The sequence below is a fragment of the Schistocerca gregaria genome, chromosome X (genome assembly GCF_023897955.1).
Source record: "Schistocerca gregaria isolate iqSchGreg1 chromosome X, iqSchGreg1.2, whole genome shotgun sequence".
Taxonomy (NCBI): Eukaryota; Metazoa; Arthropoda; class Insecta; order Orthoptera; family Acrididae; genus Schistocerca; species Schistocerca gregaria.
In genome coordinates, this window is record NC_064931.1 from 435,837,733 (window position 1) to 435,861,619 (window position 23,887).

Sequence of the window (23,887 nt, forward strand, 5' to 3'; positions counted from 1 at the left end):
TGACATTCTGTTTGCAAGTACCTTTGTGTGTTCACACCACTTCAGCTGAGAATCAATAGTCATTCCTAGATATTTTGCAATTGTCACACAGTTTATAGAGGTGCCATCTATATTTAATTTAACATTGTCATTTTCCCTCTTCAAACTGAAATTCATGACATTAGTTTTCATTATGTACAATGTCACTTTATTGCTTACTGACCAATCGTAAGCTTCCTCGAGAGTTTCATTTGCTTTTTCTGTGAGGAGTTCTCTTGTTTTCCCAGTGACTATAATATTGCTGTCATCAGCGAAGATAATTTTTTCACCATGAGAAATAGCCATTAGCGACTATAATTAACCTAAAAAAGTTTTAGGCAAGTAGTAATTTTTACCATAGGCTTTTCTATTGTCTTCATAGAAACTCTCGTGTTGTATATTAGCTCCAGTCTTGTAGGAAATCAGTAACTTTTTAACTCAACAGGTTAGCTAGCTTAGTTTAAAGTTATTTGTTTTCTGTCCTGTAAACCATTGCACCAGCCACAATGCAACACCACTGTGAATGCTGTTCTCGAACACAGAATGAGATAGGTCACGTTTGTAAGCAGCTGGAAATCGCCCTGACTACTGTCAAGCGATTGGCAGTTGCTGTGAATGGGTATGTTGGAAGAGCTCCCACGAGTCATGTACCTGTGATACCAAAGGTACCTCAATAGCATGATATTTGGCAGCGGGAATATGTCTGTCCTCCGGGTACAGAAACATTCGAGGTTCGATTGTGTCTGGTGGCACCCGAAGATAGCAGGCTGCACGAAGTGCCACACATCTTGCAATGATGCGCATGTCAGACGGTGTTCATCAGTGTCCAGTTGCTGGCAAAGGAGACAGAGAGGGGATTCTGACAAGCCAATGTTGTGCAGTTTATCTGTTGACTATGTGATACCACAGTGCCCGGACGTTCGTAGGGAGTAAGGGCTGGTGGATGGTAGTCCACACTATGGGCCACTGGATGGAGGGATGTTTGGTCTCCATCACATTCCAGGGAACACAGCGCGGCAGCAGGCTGTAAAAATCCTTAGTCCTCGGTGGGCGCGTATCTGGGAGACTGGTATGTATGTAACTGTAGTCGACAAAAAAGGTCGAAACATGAGACAAATGAGGCACGATATGGCCAACAGACACTGGTGGTGAGGTGGAAGCAGGTAGGAGGATCTCAAGCGAGCCGCGTGTTAGAGATGTACCCTGGCCCATCCACTGTTTTCTCATGGTACTCATGTACAAGGCTGCAGCTCGCATACGAACATTGACGAGCCCGACGTCGTCATCCCGTGAGAGCAAGGTAAGTGTCTCATAACGGACTTTAAACATGGAGGTAATAGCCAAATGCCGCCTGAAGGTTGCGGCCAATTGCAGTTGGCAGAGGGAGAACTTGTGCGATGTGAACCAATTTTGATGCCACATAAAGATTAAGAAACTCAACCCGTTGAAGTGTGTCCTGGCGGCGCAAGACGTTCTGGCAGACTTCGTTGCGGATGACGTGTAACAGGCGACGGAAATTCGTTGCCGCTGTGCGTGTGACCGTGGGGGTAAAGGTAATGCCAAGGTACCGGAAAGTCCGCACAAGCGGCAGGGGTGCCACTTCGCCCTCCTGGAGGCCTCGTCCAATGTGCATTGCAGAAGATTTGGCGACATTCATGGCACTGCCAGTGGTAGTCCCATAACAGGTAATCAATTCGAGGACTTCTCGAATCTCAGAGCCGGAGCGAATGAGGAGGAGGAGGTCATCAGCATATGCCCGACAGCGAAAAGTGTGTTGACGTAGGGTGAGGCCAGAGAGCTTGGTCGTCAAGCCCCCAATAATGGGCTCAAGGGCAATGGCATACAGGAGGGTAGAGAGGGGGCACCCTTGCTGTATCGAACGGCAGATAGGTACCGGTCCTGCTAAACGTCCATCTACTTGGACACGTGAACTGGCACTGTCGTAAAGACGCCGGATGACGTCGAGAAACGGAAGGGGGATGCCCATTCGGGCTGCCACCGAAAACAGGAAACGATATCGCACTTTATCGAAGGCGCTGTCGAAGTCTATAGCGACGACCGCTGCACGGAGTCTGCAGGCCGCCGCCATCGCAATTAAGTCGCGGCATTCCCCTGTGGCAGTCTGTATGTTAACCTGTCCTCCAGGCGTAGTTTGCCCTGGCGAAAGGATATGAGGGAGTATTGTTCGGAGCCACATTGCCAGTAAGCGCGCGAAAATCTTATAATCGGCATTGAGTATGGTGAGTGGTCTGTAACTCGTGACCATCGAACCACGGGCTGGTTTGTGGACTGGTATGATGATGCCCTCAGAAAAGGCGGATGGGATTGCTCGGTCAGATGTCATCAGTTCTTGATACATGGTCGTCCACCGTGGTGCCATGAGGTCCCGAAAGGTACGGTAAAACTCAATCGGTAAGCCGTCAATGCCGGGCGATCTGTTGAGAGCATCCTTGGCGATTGCGTTGTTGACTTCGTCTCGCGTGACCGCCACTGTCAGAGCATCCGCCTCCGTGTGGGGGAGGGTGCGCGTGACGTAATGCAAAATGGAGTCGTCTGCTGCAGTTTCGGCGTTTTCTTCACTATAAGTACAACGGTAGTGCTCGACGAATGCGTGGACGATGTCATTCTGAGTGGTCACCTGCGTGCCATGAGGCGTGGTCAGAGTGCTAATGATCTGCCGATGACGCCGTCGTTGGTCGGACACTATATGATGCATGGATGGAATTTCTAAATCCGCGTGATGGTGGCGTCGCGTCCGTATCATGACCCCTTGCAGTTTCCGGCGTGCCAGTGCAATTATTTTCGCCTTAGTTCTTTGCCGTTCCTACTGGTTGTCCGGGGTTGGCAGTTGAGCGTCCAGATCTCGGAGAATCACATAATAGAAGTCAACAGTGGTTCGATGCCAGTCGGCCATGTCCTTCCCGTATCTCATCAGTGTCCTCCGGATCGCCGGCTTGGCGCAGTCCAACCACCATGTCAATGTCGAGTGGTAGCGAGGAAGGCGTCGTTCGCAGGCTGCCCACGTTTCAGTCACTTGTTGGCGACACGCCAGGTCATGCAAGTGTGAAGTATTGAGTTTCCATGGCGCACGGCAGCGCCATACTGATTGCGGCGGAAGGAGGACCGTACAGATGTAAGCGCAATGGTCGGAAAAGACCAGCGGCTAGCGTTCGGCGCCCTGTATCGTAGATCTAAGAGTTTGTGAGATATATATCCTGTCTAGTCGGCTTGCGGAATGACTGGTAAGAAAGGTATGGCCAGAACGGTCGCCGTGTTGAACTTCCCAGGTTTCATGGAGCAGGAAGTCTCGCACCAATATACGTAGTTCCTGGCATGTAGTATAGTGGGGAATCTGATCTTTGGGATGCAGAACGCAGTTTAAATCACCTCCTAATAGGCAGTGGTCATAACGCCCTAAAAGCAGGGGAGCTATTTCCTCGGAATAAAACTGGGCTCTTTCGTGCCGTCGGTCGGTGCCTGAGGGAGCGTATACATTAATGATGCGTGTCCCCATGGCAGTGAGTGCCATGCCCCGAGCCGATGGAAGGAAGGCGACGTCTGTCACAGAAATCCCGTGGCGGACGTAGATGGCCACTCCGCGGCCCATAGAATCACTCGCGAAGGCGGAGGCGGTATAGCCATTGATATCCGGGAGACTAGTCAAGTGAACTTCCTGCAGAAGGGCGAAATCAATATCCGAACTCCAGAACATCTCTTGCATAAGGCGGATTTTCACCCTGGAACGGATGTTGTTGGTGTTGATGGTTGCTATCCGGTAGGCCTGGTGTCGGACTGCTGGAGGCTGGTCCACTCCGCTGTCCGCGCAAGGGTGTGGGCGTCGCAGCGGAACGTTATCCCGCTGGCCCGCAGGGGAGTCTGGGGAGAGTATGATTAGTGGTGCGGCCGTGACGGCGCAGGGTCCCGTAACGGGTCCTGCCCCTCGACCTCCTCCTCGTGCCACGCCGTGGAAGCAGAAACTGGTGTATCGTCCATTTTGTCTGCAGAAGGTGCTGTAATTGTGCGTGGTGTAGTGTCGCCTGTGATACGATCATGATTTAGTTCAGCATCAGCACGGGGCGCAGGCACACCCGTCGATGTCTCCTCGCTCATAACGTCTTCGTCAGCAGTAGCGGGTTCTGAGGCCTCGTGCTGGTCGACGGTTGTGTCCTCCTCGACTTGTAACGTTTCCTCTTGGCCGGAAGCTGTGCGACGCCTTCATTTGCGACGTTTCGGAGAACGTTGTTTCCTTGTGCGACCCTCCGTGTCCGACGACGGAAGGGAGTCGCGTCGCTCTGGCAGAAAGGCCGCTGTAGGAACGATGAGCGAGTCGATCTCCATCGTGTTGCCGAGGTCAGGGTCAGCGTCCGGTTGCGTCGGCGTCGTCGAAGCGGCGTCGATGGCCGGCCGAGGCGGCGGGCCGTCCGAGGCGCTCTCCGTCGGTGTCTGGTCGGGCTCGTTGGTGGTGTCGTTTGTGGTGACCGGGCGACGTTGCAAAGCGGTGGGAGACGCTAGAGCACCGGCATATGTCACCGGTAGCACTGTAGGTTGCGAAATGGGTGGTTCTTCGGCAGCTGGAAGCTGCGTAATACGCCGTTGTAGGCATTCGGATCTAAGGTGGCCTTCTTTGCCGCACCCGGAACAGGTCCGAGGCTGGCCGTCGAACATAATTATTGCACGGCATCCGCCGATCTGTAAGTAGGACGGGACGTGGCTTCGGAGATCAATGGTGACCTGTCGGACCCCGTTTAGGACAGGATAAGTCCGAAACTGTGTCCACTTCTCTGCAGTGTGGCCATGGACTGTGCCGTATGGGCGTAGTGTCGTGACGACTTCTTCAGCGTTCGAATGGCAATTCGAAAATGCGTATCGTTCGCATACATAAGCCTGCGTGGTCGACGGTTACCTCCCCCACATTGCCATCAGCGTGACAGAAGCGGAGCCCCTGTTTGGTCTCACGTAGTATGCGTTCGCACGCCCCGTCGTTAATTATTTTAACATAGACCGTGCTGCTCACGATTGACAAATGTATGCCGATAATATTGGTCGCTGGGATCTTCACTTCCTCTCGCAGAAAACGCTCCACCTCGAGTGCTTTGGGTCGGGCATAATCGTTGCAGAAAGTAAATCGGAGTGTTGATTTCCGATAACGGTTCGCCATGGATCGTACAAGGTAAGCCGGCACTTAAGCAACGGCCGTCAGAATGTAAACAAGGCGAGCTCGCGCTCCGTACGCAGTCAACACGGACGCGTCCGCCCTGTTGCCCTGCCGAAGGCAGACTGGCCACTTAGCTACCGGGGGCGGACAGAAATTACTATGAATTACTATTATTAATACTTCACAATCAACTGATCACTCTCACTCTTGACTAATATTCATACTTGCACTTACTGCAACTAGAACTTTTTACTTATTCATTCTTCAGTCTTACTATTTCTGCTTCTGAATGTAAAGTAGCTTCCTATTCGGTGAATAGTCCGTATTTATAACGCTATGTATCGCAGGTTCTCTGTACAAGAAAACAGTAGAATATTCGCGACTTTTCTCGAACAAAAGCAAGATAGAATAACTTATTGAGATCACTAGAATGGCAGCGACTTTTTTCGTAGGTATGTGTTAGCTATCTATGTGCCAGACAAAAACGTATAAAATACGATGACGTGGACGCGCGTGCTACATAGGAAAGTGCAACTACTCGATAACTCGATTCATTCAAGTCGACTGATGAAAGAAACGAATGAATAGCGTGCGGGCTGACTGGCGGTGGCGGCGCGGGTGGCAATGCAAGTGACACCGCATGGCGATGGGGAGAGGGGGAGGGGGGCGACCCGCTTGCCCTCATATCTATCCGCCGCTGGCTGTAGCAGACCCAGAAGTATAAGTGTAAAGTCCAAAACCATTCGCAACCGTCTCCATGAAGCTGGGCTACGGTCCCGCACACCGTTAGGCCGTCTTCCGCTCACGCCCCAACATCGTGCAGGCCGCCTCCAGTGGTGTCGCGACAGGCGTGAATGGAGGGACGAATGGAGACGTGTCGTCTTCAGCGATGACAGTCGCTTCTGCCTTGGTGCCAATGATGGTCGTATGCGTGTTTGGCGCCGTGCAGGTGAGCGCCACAATCAGGACTGCATACGACCGAGGCACACAGGGCCAACACCCGGCATCGTGGTGTGGGGAGCGATCTCCTACACTGGCCGTACGCCTCTGGTGATCGTCGAGGGGACACTGAATAGTGCACGGTACATCCAAACCGTCATCGAACCCATCGTTCTACCATTCCTAGACCGGCAAGGGAACTTGCTGTTCCAACAGGACAATGCACGTCCGCATGTATCCCGTGCCACCCAACGTGCTCTAGAAGGTGTAAGTCAACTACCCTGGCCAGCAAGATCTCCGGATCTGTCCCCCATTGAGCATGTTTGGGACTGGATGAAGCGTCGTCTCACGCAGTCTGCACGTCCAGCACGAACGCTGGTCCAACTGAGGTGCCAGGTGGAAATGGCATGGCAAGCCATTCCACAGGACTACATCCAGCATCTCTACGATCGTCTCCATGGGAGAATAGCAGCCTGCATTGCTGCGAAAGGTGGATGTACACTGTACTAGTGCCGACATTGTGCATGCTCTGTTGCCTGTGTCTATGTGCCTGTGGTTCTGTCAGTGTGATCATGTGATGTATCTGACCCCAGGAATGTGTCAATAAAGTTTCCCCTTCCTGGGACAATGAATTCACGGTGTTCTTATTTCAATTTCCAGGAGTGTATTAAAATCATAGTAGTTAATTGCTGAAGCATTTGCAACGAAGTGCCAGAGTTTGAAGTACTCCTGACAAGCAGTGAAACTCACACATAATTACTTACAGAAAGCCGGTTGAAAACTGAAATTAGTAGCAGTGAGATTTTTGGGAATAATTGAAGTATTCATGGAAAGGTTAGGCTAACAGGAAATGAAGTTGTACATTTATCGGAGCAGACAAGAAAGTAAAATCCACCTAGATAGAAACTGAAGCAGCTCGTGAGATTCTTTTGGTAAGACTCAGTAGTATCAGGGTTGGGCATAAAATGGTAATTGGATCCTTCTATCGCCTGCCAGACTCGCCTTCTGATGCAACGGAAAGCTTTGGAGAAAACTCCAGTTTGCTTGTACGTAACTTCCCCAATCACACTATAATCATCGGTGGAGGCTTTAGTGATCCACCAATCAATTTGGATGTTTTTTCACATCCACAACTAACACCTGTCAATTTTCCTATGAAACATTTTCGAATGCCTTCTCTGAAAACAACATAGAAATGATAGTTCAGAACACCACTGGATGTGGAATAAATTATATCTAATGACAACAAACAGACCTGACCTCTTTTGCGGATGTCCACAAAGAATCTGGAACCAGTGACAATGACGCGGTTGTGGCGACAATGATTACCAAAGTACAAGGACAATCAGAACAAGTAGAAAGACATATATTTTCAGTAAACTAGATAAAAAACGTTAGTTTCATACCTCAATGAGAAACTTGAAACTTTCGGCACAGGAGAGGAGTATATAGATGAACTATGGCTTTAGCTTTAAAAAACAGTTGACCATGCACTGGATAGGTATGTACGTAGTACAACAGTCCATACTGGAAGGGCCCCTCCATGGTATATAGTCACTGTAAAGAAACTTCTTCAGAAACGAGACCATTGCATAACAGGTGTAAAACATAGCATAGGGCAATAGATAGAGATGCTGAATGAAACGCGTGTGGCTGTCAAGAGAACAATGCTTGAAGCCTTCAGTGACTACTGTAGCAGAATATTGTCAAATGATCTTTCACAAAACGCACAAAAATCATGCTCATGTGTAAAGGCTGTTAGGGGCACCATATTCAGTGTCAAGTTATTTGCGAATCAAACAGGAACTGATACTAATGCAGGAGAAATGCCCCAGTTTAATCGTCGCACAACTGAGAAGATGAGTGAAATCCGTATTAGTGTCACTGGTGTTGAGAAATAGCTGAAATCGTTACAATTGAACAGAATTCCAGGGCCCATTGGAATCACTATCAGATCCTATACTAAATTTACTGCTGAGTTAGCCCCTCTTCTAAAAATAATCTGTCATGGGTCCCTCGAATTCTTTGCTACGGTTAATGATGATAGATTGTAGTTTTTATTGAAGATGTGGGCTCTACATGTCATTTTAATTGGAACATCAGCGCGCATCTAGCGGTACTGTCCTCACACTTATATATTAACTCATGAAATAATTATGGTATGTACAAGAGATGGGTCTCTTAGCACATGACATAGAGGGTTCAAACAGCCTTTGAGGCATCTAGATTGCAATCTGAGAGAGATACATAAATCTCTTTCCATGGTCGCCCTCTTCTTCCGTTGTCTGAACACACAATGCACCAAGCCCTCCCAACGATGGGCCTCCACATCAGACGACTCATGTATGTGCCAGTGTTAACACCATGACATTGGCAACTACAGAAGAAATGGGCAGGTGACAAGCGGCACTGGACGTTTGTGCATTAGCAGACTATTGCAAGGTCTGATGAATCCAGATACCTTCTTGATCGTGCTGATGGAAGGGCACGAATCCGTCGTCTTTCAGGGGAACAGCTCATTGACTCCTGTACTGTGGGATGGAGACAAGCTGGCGGCAGCTTCATTATGTTCTAGGGAACATTCACGTTCGTATCCATAGCTACAATAGAGCTTGGACAAGCCACCACGATGGCCAAGGAGTATCATACACTGGATGCAGACCATGGACACCCCACAGTTGCAGACCACGGACATGACAATCATCTTTCCCAATGACATTGGCATTTTTCAACAAGTTAATTCACCATGTCATAAGATCAAGAGTCTGTTGGAGTGGTTCAAGGAACACATTGGCTAGTTCCAGGTAATGTGCTGGCTCTCCCAGCTCACGATATCTGAACCCCAACCGAACACAGCTGGGATGTGATTGAATATGGTATCAGAGCTCATCGTCCCCCTCCCCAGAATTTACGGGAATCAGGTGACTTCTGTGTACAGATTTGGTGCCAACTCCCTCCAGTATCCTAGCAAGGTCTCATTGCTTCCATGCCTTGACGCGTTGCCGCTGTTATCAATGCCAAAGGTGGACATATCGTCTGTTAGGAAGGTAGTCATAATCTTCTGGCTGATCAGTGTATAGTGTTACAACTGGTGATAATGCCACTACTTTCAGATTTGGAATAGCTTACAGTAACAGTAAATTTTGAGTTCATTCAAACACTGATGAACATTTGATAGTTTTCTCTTTTATGAGCAATTAGTATTTCATTCTAAGAACTAAACATGAACTTTTCTATGAGATGTTAGGTGAACCTGTAGCAAACTGACGCACTCCTATATCGTCAGTGTGTAAATTGGTTCATGACACAGTAGATTATAACTCTCTGGGGATTGAAACAATTGTATTAAAACTACAAGCCTTTGCCAGTGATGTTCAAAAATGGTTCAAATGGCTCTAAGCACTATGGGACTTAACATCTGAGGTCATCAGTCCCCTAGAACTTAGAACTACTTAAACCTAACTAACCTAAGGACATCACACACATCCATGCCTGAGGCAGGATTCGAACCTGCAACCGTAGCAGTCGCGCGGTTCCGGACTGAAGCGCCTAGACCACTGCGGCCGGCCTGCCAGTGAAGTTATTTATAGTTTATCACTTTCATCAAAGCACTTCATACAATGCAATGCACTGCCAGTTTATTACTCCTAGCTCAAGGAAATATTACTAGGCTGTGTAATCTACCATAATACAAAGAGTGGGCCAAAGGAATCGTTTCAGATCACACATTGCCCGAAGATTCATTACATTAAAGTATTTCAATAAAGAGTTGTAGCGCCATGCAGTCATATACCTGCTCTGACTTAGCATTTGCACAATCTATTATGTGTGCATGATCATCAACCATCTGTCCACTCAAATGAGTGGCTGCTGTCAAACTGTGAGGAAGATAGCAGATGATCACACAATAGCGCAATATGCTTATGAGCATGACATTCTCGAGCTCCATGATTGCTGCACAGCCCTTGGTATGTTAATCCTCCTGGTTAACAATATCTTCTATGAATTAAGTAAATGGGATTGGTCCTTACAACACATCTTTTGACCCCACAGTGCTCCTCCAGTGATCCCTGCTAGCCCCTGACCCATATCCTTTCGCTTGCTCCCATGTCCCCACTTCACTCATTCTTCACTCACTGTCTTCTCTTTCCACAGCTGGCCTCTTCTTCTGTTCTACTCATACCCCTTCGCCCCTTGGGCATGGGCGAGTGTGTTGTCATTAGCGTAAGTTAGTTTGAGTTAGATTAAGTAGTGCATAAGCCTAGGGAGCGGTGACCTGAGCAGTTTGGTCCCATAGTCTTTACCACAAAGTTCCATTTTCCCTTCCCCCCCCCCCCCCTCCCTCCTCCCCACTCTTAACCCAATCCCCTTCTTCATTGAGCGCCAGACATAACTCCTCCTGCCTGCGCCAGGGCGATTTTATCATATCAGAGCCACTTTCCTAAAGTGTGCCCTTGCTGCCTCTCCCTTGCAGCCATCCTCCTCTCCATCCCTTCTCTGTCTTCCTTCCTCCTTTCTTCTCTCACCAACTCCACCTACCTCAACTTCCCTCCCCTCCCCCCCCCCCCCCCCCGACTTCCACTTCGCACATACCATTCCAGCTGCGGTGTAGCCATGTGGCGGTGCATGTACACATGGTTTTTTTATGTTTCAGTTATCTCTGAAGAAGGTGTTCATTTTAAAGTTTAACGAAGTTCCCAGTGTTGTTTGCGTGCCTGTCAACTGCTCGACGCCTCAACTCTGTGGCGAGTTGTTACCTTCACTTCTTTCAATATTTGTAGTCCAGTCAGGAATTTCCATCATTATACCTTTTATTTTTCCCCTTATATTTGATACCTATCCTGAACATGGAAAGTTTTGTTGTAATTGTCCACCTTAATTTACTCAGTTAGGATTTGGTCAGCTTGAGGTCTCTCAGTCGAACTATGTTGTGAGTGTGGTGCATATCCTATGTTACATTCTTTACATGCTGCATATAGTAAATTGATATTACCACTTTTCAGTTTTTCCCTCAACTTCATACCTGAGCTGTAGTGTGAATCCCCAGGCAGATACGAACAGATAGATTGTTTATTAACAGCATGATAGAGCAAAGATCCTCCTCCTTCTCATTGCTAATTGTTTTCTCACAAAAAAGCGATATTTTGCTATCTAGAAAACGTAATAGCCTCTTCTGGTGCTATCTGACGTTGCTAAAATGGACACCGTTCTTACAGCTTTCTCTTCAGTTCGAGACACAGGTATCAGCTTCCTCTCGTCTTGCAGGCATAATTAACTTTGGCTTCTAGCTTAAGCACTGCGATTATGGTCAAGCTGCTAACAGACATTAAGGACAAGTGGGGAGATTTCAAAGTTACATAAATAAGAGACAATTTTAAAGAAGCAGATATACTGGATAAAATCCTCAGATACAGATATAAGAATCTCTCTTAATTAATTGCTCTGACAACATTTAAACGAGTTGCAAAGTATGATTAAACTGTTCAGTTTGCACATGTTACAGGAGCAGCAGTCACTACACGGTCAGCAGGAGAAAATCACATACGGTTAATGAAGACGAGCGAGAGACAGATGATACTAAAACAGCAGTCTATTTTGTAGCATTAGCTACTTGAGCGGCATGGTAGATGAGTCCAAACTTCGGTTGGGATCGTACTTTCGAGTTGCCATCTTAATAAAACTAAACGAAACTCCGACCGAACAGGCCATGAATGCCCAACGGTGCCGACTGGCCGCCGTCTCATCGTCAGCTCACAGGCGTCACTGGATGCAGATAGGGAGGGGCATGTGGTCAGCACATCGCTCTCCCTGCCGTATGTCAGTTTACGAAACTGGAGCCGCTATTTTTCAATCAAGTAGCTCCTCAGTTTGCCTCGTAAGGGCTCAGTGCATACCACGTGCCAACAGCATTCGGCAGACCGGCTGGTCACCCATCCAAGTGCTAGCCCACTTCGACAACGCTTAACATCTGTGATCTGACGGTAACCGGCGTTACCACTGCGGCAAGGCCTTTGGCTGTTGTCATCTTAATACTTATTGTTAATCCAGTTGTCGCGACGAACGAGCAACAAGCTGCTGAAACAGTTGTCTCTTTGAAAACTGGTAGTATACCCTACAGATCTGAGGCTTCAGCAGTCAGGTATATTACTACAACGTGGCGTCTAAACAGCTGGTCCATGGGGCCCGATTGTTACTGTACCTATAGTGGAAACGCGTGTTGACTTTACAGGAGACCCAAAAGTCAGCAAGGGAGAGCTACAGGTGACAACAGTGGTGCTACATTTTATGAACAAATTAACTGTTAATTTTGTAGCAGTTCTATAAGGACCATTCTGGGACATCAAGATGCCAAGCATGGCGTCTTTTTAACGGCAAAATCCACTCAACACTGCACGTGAAAGTGTTCTAGTTCTTGCAAAAACTTAGTTTTAACAGAAATCGTGATATTAGTGATAATTAGTAGTTTTCTAATGAAACTAAGTATCGTCTCAAAAAAAATCTTGGTAAACTACCTGTATGTCTGTGTATCACCATTGTCTAGTCATCATCTCTCGGGCACTCTTACACCACACGTAAAACTCATATGAAAATTCTCTCACTCCTTAATTACTGACGTTTGTGGATTAATTTTTATCCTCAAGAGCTTAATTTTCTTTAATGTAAGTATTTCTGAAGTTTTATCGCCATCCCTTGAGTGTGTGGCTTCACAAACAGGTTCTTATGTTAAGCGTTGTAAGCTGGAAGAAACTCCGTGTAATAGAAGGTATCAGTCTAGAAAGAGACACCGAAAGGCCATAGACATAATGATCCAGTTGCTAATTTTTCCAGCTGTGGAAAAACAAAAGCGGTTATTAATTTCTCGTCTAAGAATTTAAGGATGTCCATGGGTATATTGAATCTCTTCCTTGCGTATTTTTTGTTAAAGTAGACATAATATGGTCTGTTCGAGCTTCACCACTTCCAAATTTTATTTTTCATGACGTTGCTTGTGGTAAGCGAAACTATATGAAGGCACACTATTCTAGTATAAAGCATCAGCAAGTCAGCGTTATCAGACGTACCCATGTATATATATATACTCCTGGAAATTGAAATAAGAACACCGTGAATTCATTGTCCCAGGAAGGGGAAACTTTATTGACACATTCCTGGGGTCAGATACATCACATGATCACACTGACAGAACCACAGGCACATAGACACAGGCAACAGAGCATGCACAATGTCGGCACTAGTACAGAGTATATCCACCTTTCGCAGCAATGCAGGCTGCTATTCTCCCATGGAGACGATCATAGAGATGCTGGATGTAGTCCTGTGGAACGGCTTGCCATGCCATTTCCACCTGGCGCGTCAGTTGGACCAGCGTTCGTGCTGGACGTGCAGACTGCGTGAGACGACGCTTCATCCAGTCCCAAACATGCTCAATGGGGGACAGATCCGGAGATCTTGCTGGCCAGGGTAGTTGACTTACACCTTCTAGAGCACGTTGGGTGGCACGGGATACATGCGGACGTGCATTGTCCTGTTGGAACAGCAAGTTCCCTTGCCGGTCTAGGAATGGTAGAACGATGGGTTCGATGACGGTTTGGATGTACCGTGCACTATTCAGTGTCTCCTCGACGATCACCAGAGGTGTACGGCCAGTGTAGGAGATCGCTCCCCACACCATGATGCCGGGTGTTGGCCCTGTGTGCCTCGGTCGTATGCAGTCCTGATTGTGGCGCTCACCTGCACGGCGCCAAACACGCATACGACCATCATTGGCACCAAGGCAGAAGCGACTGTCATCGCTGAAGACGACACGTCTCCATTCGTCCCTCAATTCACGCCTGTCGCGACACCACTGGAGGCGGCCTGCACGATGTTGGGGCGTGAGCGGAAGACGGCCTAACGGTGTGCGGGACCGTAGCCCAGCTTCATGGAGACGGTTGCGAATGGTCCTCACCGATACCCCAGGAGCAACAGTGTCCCTAATTTGCTGGGAAGTGGCGGTGCGGTCCCCTACGGCACTGCGTAGGATCCTACGGTCTTGGCGTGCATCCGTGCGTCGCTGCGGTCCGGTCCCAGGTCGACGGGCACGTGCACCTTCCGCCGACCACTGGCGACAACATCGATGTACTATGGAGATCTCACGCCCCACGTGTTGAGCAATTCGGCGGTACGTCCACCCGGCCTCCCGCATGCCCACTATACGCCCTCGCTCAAAGTCCATCAACTGCACATACGGTTCACGTCCTCGCTGTCGCGGCATGCTACCAGTGTTAAAGACTGCGATGGAGCTCCGTATGTCACGGTAAACTGGCTGACACTGACGGCGGCGGTGCACAAATGCTGCGCAGCTAGCGCCATTCGACGGCCAACACCGCGGTTCCTGGTGTGTCCGCTGTGCCGTACGTGTGATCATTGCTTGTACAGCCCTCTCGCAGTGTCCGGAGCAAGTATGGTGGGTCTGACACACCGGTGTCAATGTGTTCTTTTTTCCATTTCCAGGAGTATATATATATATATATATATATATATATATATATATATATATATATATATATATATATATATTATGCGAAATTAGTCAATCATCCAGCCCCCATGTGCTGACTGCATGGCGTCTTTGCGGCCGATGAGGCAGTGTCACCCCGTCGAACAGACAATTCTACATGTTCATTTCCTGTCTAGCTTAATAGCAGTACCTTAGTTCTGTTTTACACATTGTTCACTCTGTACTGCCGAGCGCAACCATATGAAATAACACAGAGTAATCAGCATACTTTACACTTCTCAGTCGGAACTTGATTCTTAGGAGCACAGTCTTATGGACGTAAGTGGTCATCTTACATTGCCGTCGAAAGAAATAACAGCTCACGAGAAGCAGGTTAAGAAAACTTACGTTGAAACTACGTTGAGACCAGCAGCTCGCAACTTTCTTAGTCGATCTCGCCATAGAGGGTGAGGCAGACGAAAGTAGTGTAAGGAGCCAGCTACGTAGCGGAAGGGTTCTCCATCCAGAAGAAAAGTGTTGTTCTCGTAATCCACGGTAAACGATCTGGGTGCAACCGTTGTCTCCTCTGCATCTTGTGGCCTCACCTGAAACAAAAAAAATAAAGATTAAACCATGAAAGTTCTGAGGAGGAACGTTGACAGTACTCTCGTGGTCATACACTCACAACAAAAAAACAACGGAGACTGTTAAGAGAAACTGCAAGCACCCACAATGTATTACTGACTGGTTATTGGTTTCTGGTGGCTATGTCCGTGACAGAGATACGCTGGCTTAATGTGCTCTAGTGATCAATTTTTTATCCTTCTTTGATAGTAAGAATTATGTGTCAGAGCAAATCATCTAAAAGCAGCGAATATGTTCATCAGGCTGACTCTTACGTGGCCCTTTTTAAGTGTTCGATATTTTTTCTTGTTATAATCCCCAGTTAGGTTCCATCACATGTAAAAATGAGATGTGTGAAATCCAGGATCATTGTTAGTAGGATAAGAGGATGAGTGTCTCTGGGCCCTTAGTATCAGGAACTCCAACATAAAAGGGAACCACCAATTTTATAAAATATAATTTCCATGTGACGAATCTAATCATCACCTAATGTACGCAGGTTGTTTACTTCGATCTCCTTAAATGAATGCGTTCTTATTTCACAGTAGGAAATGGTCTGCAACGTGATGAGTCAGTGACCTCGAATCCAAGTAGGGAGAAGACAAATAGAGAGCAGATCCTTTTTACAACCCAACTCGGACCATCTGAGTCGTCTTTCGTTTTCGTCGACTTCAGAGAAAACCTAAGTTCATTAGTACGTAAGTTTCACAATCATACTGTCCTCACTGAAGGAGGCGTTAATCATCCAACAGTCGATTTTGAAAATTATACTCTTGAAAGTGGTAGGTGTGACAAGTTGTCCTGCGTTAAACATTACTAAATGCGATCTCTGAGAACTGCCTAGAACATATTGTTCGGAACTCCGCTCATTATGGGAATGCTGTACATTGGATCTAATAGTGACCTGACGTCTTTGAGGAATTCCACGTAGGAACTCGTGTCAGTGACCATGAGCCAGTTGCAGCAACAATAATTACCGAAGTACATAGGACGACTAAAACAAGTGGAAAGATTTACATTGTTAGTAAAACAGATAAAGAGGCAATAGTGTCGTATCTCAGTAAGGAAATCTAAACACTTAGCTCTGAGAGGAACATGTACAAGAACTGTGGTTAAGGTTAAGAAGAATAGTTGACTATACACCTAATAGACATGTACGTAATAGAACAGATCACAATGGAAGGGATCCTCCATGGTTTACAATAACTGTAAAGTAGCTTTTAAAGAAGCACAGAGTACTGCATAATGGGTGTAAAACAAAACATAGAGTTATAGGTAGGGAAGTGCTGAATGACATACATTTGGTTGTCAAGAGAGCAATGTGTGAATCCTTCGTTGACTACTGTAATAGAAAATTTTCGAAGAATCTATCATAAAAAGCATAGAAATTCTGGTCATATCTGAAGGTTGTCAGGGGTATCAAAGTTAGTATCCAGACGCTCATGGACGAGACAGGGACTGAAACTGAGGGATGCAAAACAAAACCAGAAGCCCTGAACTCGCTTTAAAACATTACTTTACAAATGAAATTCCAGGGGTATTTTCCCGAATCAGTTCTCGCACAGCTGCAAAGATGAGTGATATATCAGTGTCAGTACTGGTCAAGAACAGCTGAAATCGCTAAAATTGGACAAAGCTGTAGGACCCAATGGAATCCTTATGAGATTCTATACAGAACTTACAGCTGATTAGCCCCTCTTTTAACTACAATCTATCGTAGATCCCCTGCATAAAAAACCGTGCTCAGTAGCTGGAAGAAAGCATAAGTCTCCCTACATGAAGGGTAGCAGAAGTGATCAACAAAAGTGTCGTCCAATATCTTTGACATCCATGTGTTATGAGTTCATACATAAGGAGGTATCTCACACGGAATAGCCCCCCTTCCAACCACCACAGATTACAAAAAACATCGATTACGTGAAACCCTGCTCGAACTTTTCTTACATAACATCCTGAAAGCCATGAATCAAGGCAGCCAGGTAGATTCAGTATTTCTCGAAGTCCAAAAAACCATTTGGCTCAGTACCACTTCTACGCTTACAATTGAAAGTACGATCGCATGGGGTATCAAACGAAATTTGTGACTGGATTGAGAATTTCATGATAAGGAGAACGTGACAAGTTACACTGGATGAAGAATCATCGTCAGATGTAGAAGCAACTTCAGTATTCCTCACGGAAGTGCGTTGGTATTCTTGTTGTTCATATTGTATACGCTCTAAAAAAGAAGACGCACCACGAAAGAAGTATCCTAATGCTACGGAAATCGATAGATTAAATGCAAATGTACAGGCAAACAAACGGTAACAATTTCAGAAGAAATTTATGGTTTATTCAAGAGAAAGAGATTCAGAAATTGAGCAAGTTAATAAAGCGTTAACCCACCTCTGGACCTTATTCAAGCAGTTATTCGGCTTGATATTGATTGACAGAGTTATGGTGTGTCCTCTTGACGGATATCGTGCCAAATTCTGTCCAATTGTCGCATTAAATCGTAAAAAACACGAGCTGGTTGGAGGATCCTGCCCATAATGCTCCAAAAGTTCTCAATTACGCTGGCCAAAGTAGGGTCTGGCAAGCACGAAGACAAGCAGTAGAAACTCTCACTATGTGTTGGCGGAATTATCTTGCCGAAATGTAAGCGTTGGATGGCTTGCCATGAAGGACAACAACATGGGGCGTAGAATATCGTCGATATACCGTTGTACTATAAGGGGTGCCGTGGATGACAACCAAAGGGACTCTGGTATGAAAAGCAGTGGCACTCCAGACAATCACTCCTGGTTATCAAGCCATATGGTGGGTGACAGTCAGATTGGTATCCCATCGCCATCTGGGGCGTCTTTTATAAACGTCTTCGCTGGTCATAGAAGCTCAGTTCGAAGCGGGTCTCATTACTGAAGTCAATTCTACTGCAGTTAATAAGATTTCAGGTCGAAGACATGTCTGTAGACACCCCGGGCAGTGGTGGGATACCAGTCTGAATGCCGCCCGCCATGTGGCCTGACAACCAGGAGTGATGGCCTGGGTTGTCATTTGTTTTCATAGCAGGACCCCTTTGGTTGTCATCCATGGCACGCTTATGGTCCAGCGGGATGTCGGCGATATTCTTCGCCCATTGTATTTCCCTTTATAGCAATCCGTCCTAGCCTTACATTTCAGCATGATAATGCCTTTCCATACCCGGCGAGAGTTTCTACTGCTTGCCTTCATGCTTGTCAAATCATAACGTGGCCAACTAGGTCGCTGGAGTTCTCCGCAATCGAGAACGTTTGGAGTACTATGGGCAGGCTCCTCCAAACTTCTCTGGCTTTTGACGATCTAAAGCGCCAATTGGACGGGATTTGGCGAAACAACACTCAGGAGGACACACAAATATTTATCAATCAATATGAAGCAAAATAACTGCTTGCATAAGGGCCTCAATTTGTGAAGCTCTTTCTCTTGAATAAATAATCCAATTTTTTCTGAAATTTGTTTGTTGCTCTGTGGATGTTTATCACATAACCGATTTCTGACCCATTTGGTTAATTCCTTCGTGGCACTTTCTTTTTGTTGTGGCTTGGAGTCTGTTAACGACCTTGCACTGTATTACTAGTAACTACAGACATTTTACAGATGATGCAGTTATCTATAATGTGATAGTGTCTGTTAATAGCTGCTCAAGTATTCAGTGAGAACTTGATAAGATTTCGAAGTAATGTAATGAGTGGTAAATTGCTTTAAATATCAATGAATGTAAAACTGTCCACTTCAAAAAATGAAAAACCTTAGTCTCCTATGAATACAATATCAACAAGTCATAGTTGGAATTAGTCAATTAGTAGAAATACCTACTTGTAACAGTTTGCAGGGATACGAAATGTATCGTAGGATCACCCATAGGTAAAGCAGGTGGAAGACTTGAGATCATTGTTAGAATACTAGAGAAATGCTATAAGTCTACAAAAGAGATGGCACAGAAATCATTCATACGACACATCCTAGAATATTGCTCTAACACGTGGGACCCGTACCACACAGGACTGATTAGGGATACTGGAGATATATAGAGAACGACAGCGTGAATGGTCACAGGTTTGATTGACCCATGGGACAATGTTGCAGAGATGTTGAAGAAATTGAACTGGCCGACACTTGTGATAGAAATAAACTGTCTCAGAAAAACTGTTGAGGCTTTTGTGGCCACTTTTGATATACTGCCTGTTGACTTTTGTCTCAGATTTTTCAACCAGTGTTTGTTTGGAAATTTGTCTGATGTTTTGCTCAAATGAGTGGCTAATATTGTCAAAGCTCCACGCTCCATTGCTTATGGTGGACTTAAGTCGAATATCTTCTCTTTCGGCAGATGTGCAGAGGAACCTGTGAGATATAAAAGCTTTACTACCTCAGTTGTATAGAAGAATAAAAATCCACAAAGTTGATGTATCACTAAGACCAATCTTAAGTGCTCCTGTCTTTCTGACATTAACTGATATATAACTGACATTTAACTCGCTAAACACTTGTCATAGCTTCAACCTAAATTTCTGGTGGCAGGCTGTAATCAAGCACCTTCTCCCCTGATGGATATAGAGATGCAAAAGAGATATCTTAGCACCTCGGCTGTAAGGAATACCAAAAATCAATGAAGATGATATCCCACTAAGAAAATGATTATAAGTGACCCTGGCTCCTTGATATATAAACTGATCAAGCACTTGGCCTCTCTGATTCAGCACTTGGGAAAATCTGACTCAGGAGAGATCGTTGAGAAGCTAAAGGAACGAAAACTTGGACCAAGCGACATCCTGGTCAGCTCTGACGTTGTTTTTTGTTTACCATTGTACCACTGAATGATTATCTGGACCATGTCGGTTCCATTTTCCTGCATGACATCACTATGCTCTTTTATGCATGTCTTGCCTTGAGTTATTTCATGTGGGGCGAATGCTACGAACACCTGGAAGTTATAGCCATGGGCACTCCACCTAGTGCACACCTTCACTGTGTGAAGCCATGTTGAGGAATGGTTCAGTGACATGCTAAGACATCTGAACAATCTCCACGCCAACATAAAATTTACAGTGGAAGTGAAAAGGGTCTACAGTCACCCTTTCTACAAGTGCTGGTTACGAGAAATGGTGTGAAGCTAGAACACAGCATATATCTAAAACTGACCCACAGATCGATGTATGCAGAAAGTGTGAAATCATCATCCAACCCAGAAAAGAGTGATGATTACTATTCTCATAAAGAGCACAAGACGAATATGTCAGCCGCTGCACCTTGGATGCAAGGTGCAACACCTGGAAAAGGTTCCGATGAGCAATCAGCATTCCAACAGGTGCATAAGAAATGACATGAAATCTAAAACTAGGCGAAGTAAAATGCAGAAAATGAAAAGACAAGTATGGGCTTACTGCTATACATTCCCAGGGTAGCACACAGAATCGGCCAAATATGACGCAAACGTAGCATAAAGACTATTTACAAACCAAACAAGATCAAAGAGTGTCTCAGATCAGCAAAGGGCGAAAAGGATCCACCTGCAATGTCAGGAATGTACCACATAACGTGTACATGTAGAAAAGTCTATGTTGAGATGACTGGACGATCCATCAACGCCAGTATTACCAAACATAAACGGTGCTACAGGTCCAGACAGGTGGAGACCTGTGCCATGCCAGAGCACGTGCTGTGCGACAACGACCATATAATAATACTCACCGACACCGAAGTTCTAACTGTGGAGAAGAGCTACCACACTCGCTTATTCATGGTAGTCATAGAAATCCATAAACATGACAACATCTTCAATAATAAAGTGGAAAACCTCAAACTAAACGGATCGTGGATTCCCATGCTGCAGCGAATGACCGTTGCAGGTAGCAAGGAAGAAACCACAATGGGGATGGCTAGGGGAAAGCCCACACGAGCTCCATCCCAGTCCAACACCAGCAATGGAGGGCAAAGCTTTAACAACGTCAGCCACTCGTGCGGGCGAAACACCCGAAAAAAATTGTCAAATAAACGTCAATTAACCCAAGTCAAATAACCCAAGGCAAAAGTCAATGTCAAATTCATCCGAGAAAGCCTACACACAAAGTTTCAAGAACCAACTTTAAATGACATATTCCTACAATATATACTACAATACCACACATATCGCTCCAGTAGGGATCATGTGAGGCAGACGGGGCAGGCAGAGAGGATCATGAGAGGCATTCTGGAAACATCCCCCAGGCTGTGGCTAAGCCATGTCTCCACAGTATCCTTTCTTTCAGGTGTGCTAGTTCTGCATGTTTCGCAGAAGAGCTTCTGTAAAGTTTGGAAGGTAGGAGACGGATACTGGCAGAAGTAAAGCTGTGAGTACCGGTCGTGAGTCGTGCTTCGGTAGCTCAGTTGGTAGAGCACTTGCCTGCGAAAGGCAAAGGTCCCGAGTTCGAGTCTCGGTCGGGCACACAGTTTTAATCTGCCAGGAAGTTTCATCATGAGTGGCGTTTAAACAGTCATTCTTCGTGCTCTCCGTACATGAATGGAATAGGGAGAAGCCCTAATAATTGGTACTATGGAAAGTACCCTCTGCCATGCACCTCACAGTGGTAATCAGATAATGGGCATGCATATAACAATATTAGAAAGTACGGTATCTTCATATTTTCGCTCGTATATTAGTCGCATGAAAACACTGAAAACAAACTTCCATCTGAAAAGAAATGTTGTTGATTTTCTTTTAAAATATCATAAATATACTCGAAAATAAAGGGAAATAAAAATCCATTATTAATTCAATGCTGCCTAATTTTGCTCATATTTCGGACGTTAAACTAACTATTGCAAAGGTTGTATCATTTTTTCTCAGACCATCATGCCAAACTGATGATATCAGGTTCAAGTAGTATTGATTGACAAGTACTAGATTTTGAGGTAGTTTCATTGCTACAAGTAAAAAAGGGAAGAAGACGTGAAGTAGTAATCACTTGTAAGCTCGCTGCTGTTTCAGATGAAAGAAAGGTCAGTGGCGGGAAGCAGTTCACATGATCACAATTACTATCGAAGTTCTAGGTCACGATATCGAAGATATTACGGTCAACAGGAATTCTATGACAGTTCCCGATAGAAACTCCGTGAGAAAAGATTCACATGAAAGTTGCGAATTAGAAACGTCACTCGCATGGTTCAGAGACTATAATGCTCTCGTCTGCAAGAGAAGTCTCCATGACCTAGCTAAAGTTCCATTGCTACAGACTGCATTCGAGTCAGAGCAAGGGAGTTTTACGAAGAATGTGCACGGTCCCAAAACGACTCCATCCACACCTAGGGGCAACAACTCCTCTGGCGGCAAGGCATAAGATGAACAGAATTATTTCGATAATAATACTGACATATATAATCTGAAAGCACACATTAATGCTAACTTGAATAGCAGTATATGGTGAACTCTGACGCAGCATAGGAACAAAAACCAAAACAGTAATGGCAACCACAACAAGCTGAGAGGAAATAAATAGCAACGCCGATCAAGAAGAAGGAGCGCCGAGGACTGACACTTCGAAAGCAAGACCACAGGAGTCCTGTCTGAAACGGGGAGTTGGGGCTAGGGATGTCGTGTCTTTGGTGGTATAGCAAGAAGCATATCTGCAAGAAGTTCTTTGAGCACCGAGCCTTATCAGCCAATTAGGATGCTTGGCGCTGAGATTCAAGTTCTAAGACAGCCATGTGAACACACTTTTTCTTCTTTGTCTCTTCCCGTGGTCGCTGCCTGGAGCAGTAAACACAGTTCTACTTGCTGACTTTTTCCGATTTCAGGCTTTTTGTCTCGTTTATTATTGAGAAGTGCAGTTCTAGTGGTAAGATGGCCTGTCAAAAACTGAACACAGATCACGCATGAAAACAGAAAAAGGAGTACTGCACCGTAAAAAAAGGAAACAAAATAGAAACAGTGAACGGTCCAAAATCAAACTGTGCAACATCGAGCGAATTGGCAGGGTCACTGTATCACGTTTATGTGGTCACGGTGATGGACTTCAAAACGGGAATATCCGTGTTCAAATCTCTCTCGTGCCCCATTTTTTACAAAATTATGAACTGTCCGACCGGTCACTGACGGGTCTGTACGCTGTATTCAAATTGTGTCTGTGTCGTGGTGTAGCGTCCATCTGCAACAGCGAGGCGTCAGGAAGAGACATATAATGAAAGCTACTTCCGAAATCTTGTGTGTTTTCACCGGTAATCGACACTAGGATCTCGTGATTACAAAGCGATGAGCCTCCAGACGTATGTACCTCCTGTTTGTTCTACACAAGTACCACATGTTACTACTCTTGCATTCCGTTTTGGAGGTTTTGACTCTTTAATTCCTGTGTTGTAACATAGTTCACATCCTTATATTTGTTGTTTTCATTTCTATGGAGGTCTATGCGGGATCTCTCCTGTTTTCACTATTCATCACATTTACTTGTGGCGGTAATATATTCTTACCACATGACTCATATTCCATAACCAGTGTAAATGACGTCAATTGCGAAGACTACAGAAAGAGAACAGACACGCCAGTGACCGGACGGACAGTTCATAACGTTGTGAAAAAAGGGATCTGCCGCTTTGCCATCCAACACCGCAACCACATAAACACGACGCCATGGCTCTTCCAATTCGCTCGATGCTGCACATCTTGGACCGTTCACTGT

At 45.8% G+C, this 23,887-nt stretch overlaps 1 protein-coding gene across 1 annotated transcript in view; it reads right to left on the minus strand.

Moving 5' to 3' along the window:
- The window catches only part of LOC126298123 (beta-galactosidase-like), a 263,518-nt gene that overhangs the window by 136,985 nt on the left and 102,646 nt on the right, over window positions 1-23,887 (minus strand). The window contains exon 2 of the mRNA XM_049989441.1: window positions 15,000-15,196. Coding sequence (XP_049845398.1) covers window positions 15,000-15,196 — 197 coding nt within the window. The remainder of the gene's footprint in view (window positions 1-14,999; window positions 15,197-23,887) is intronic.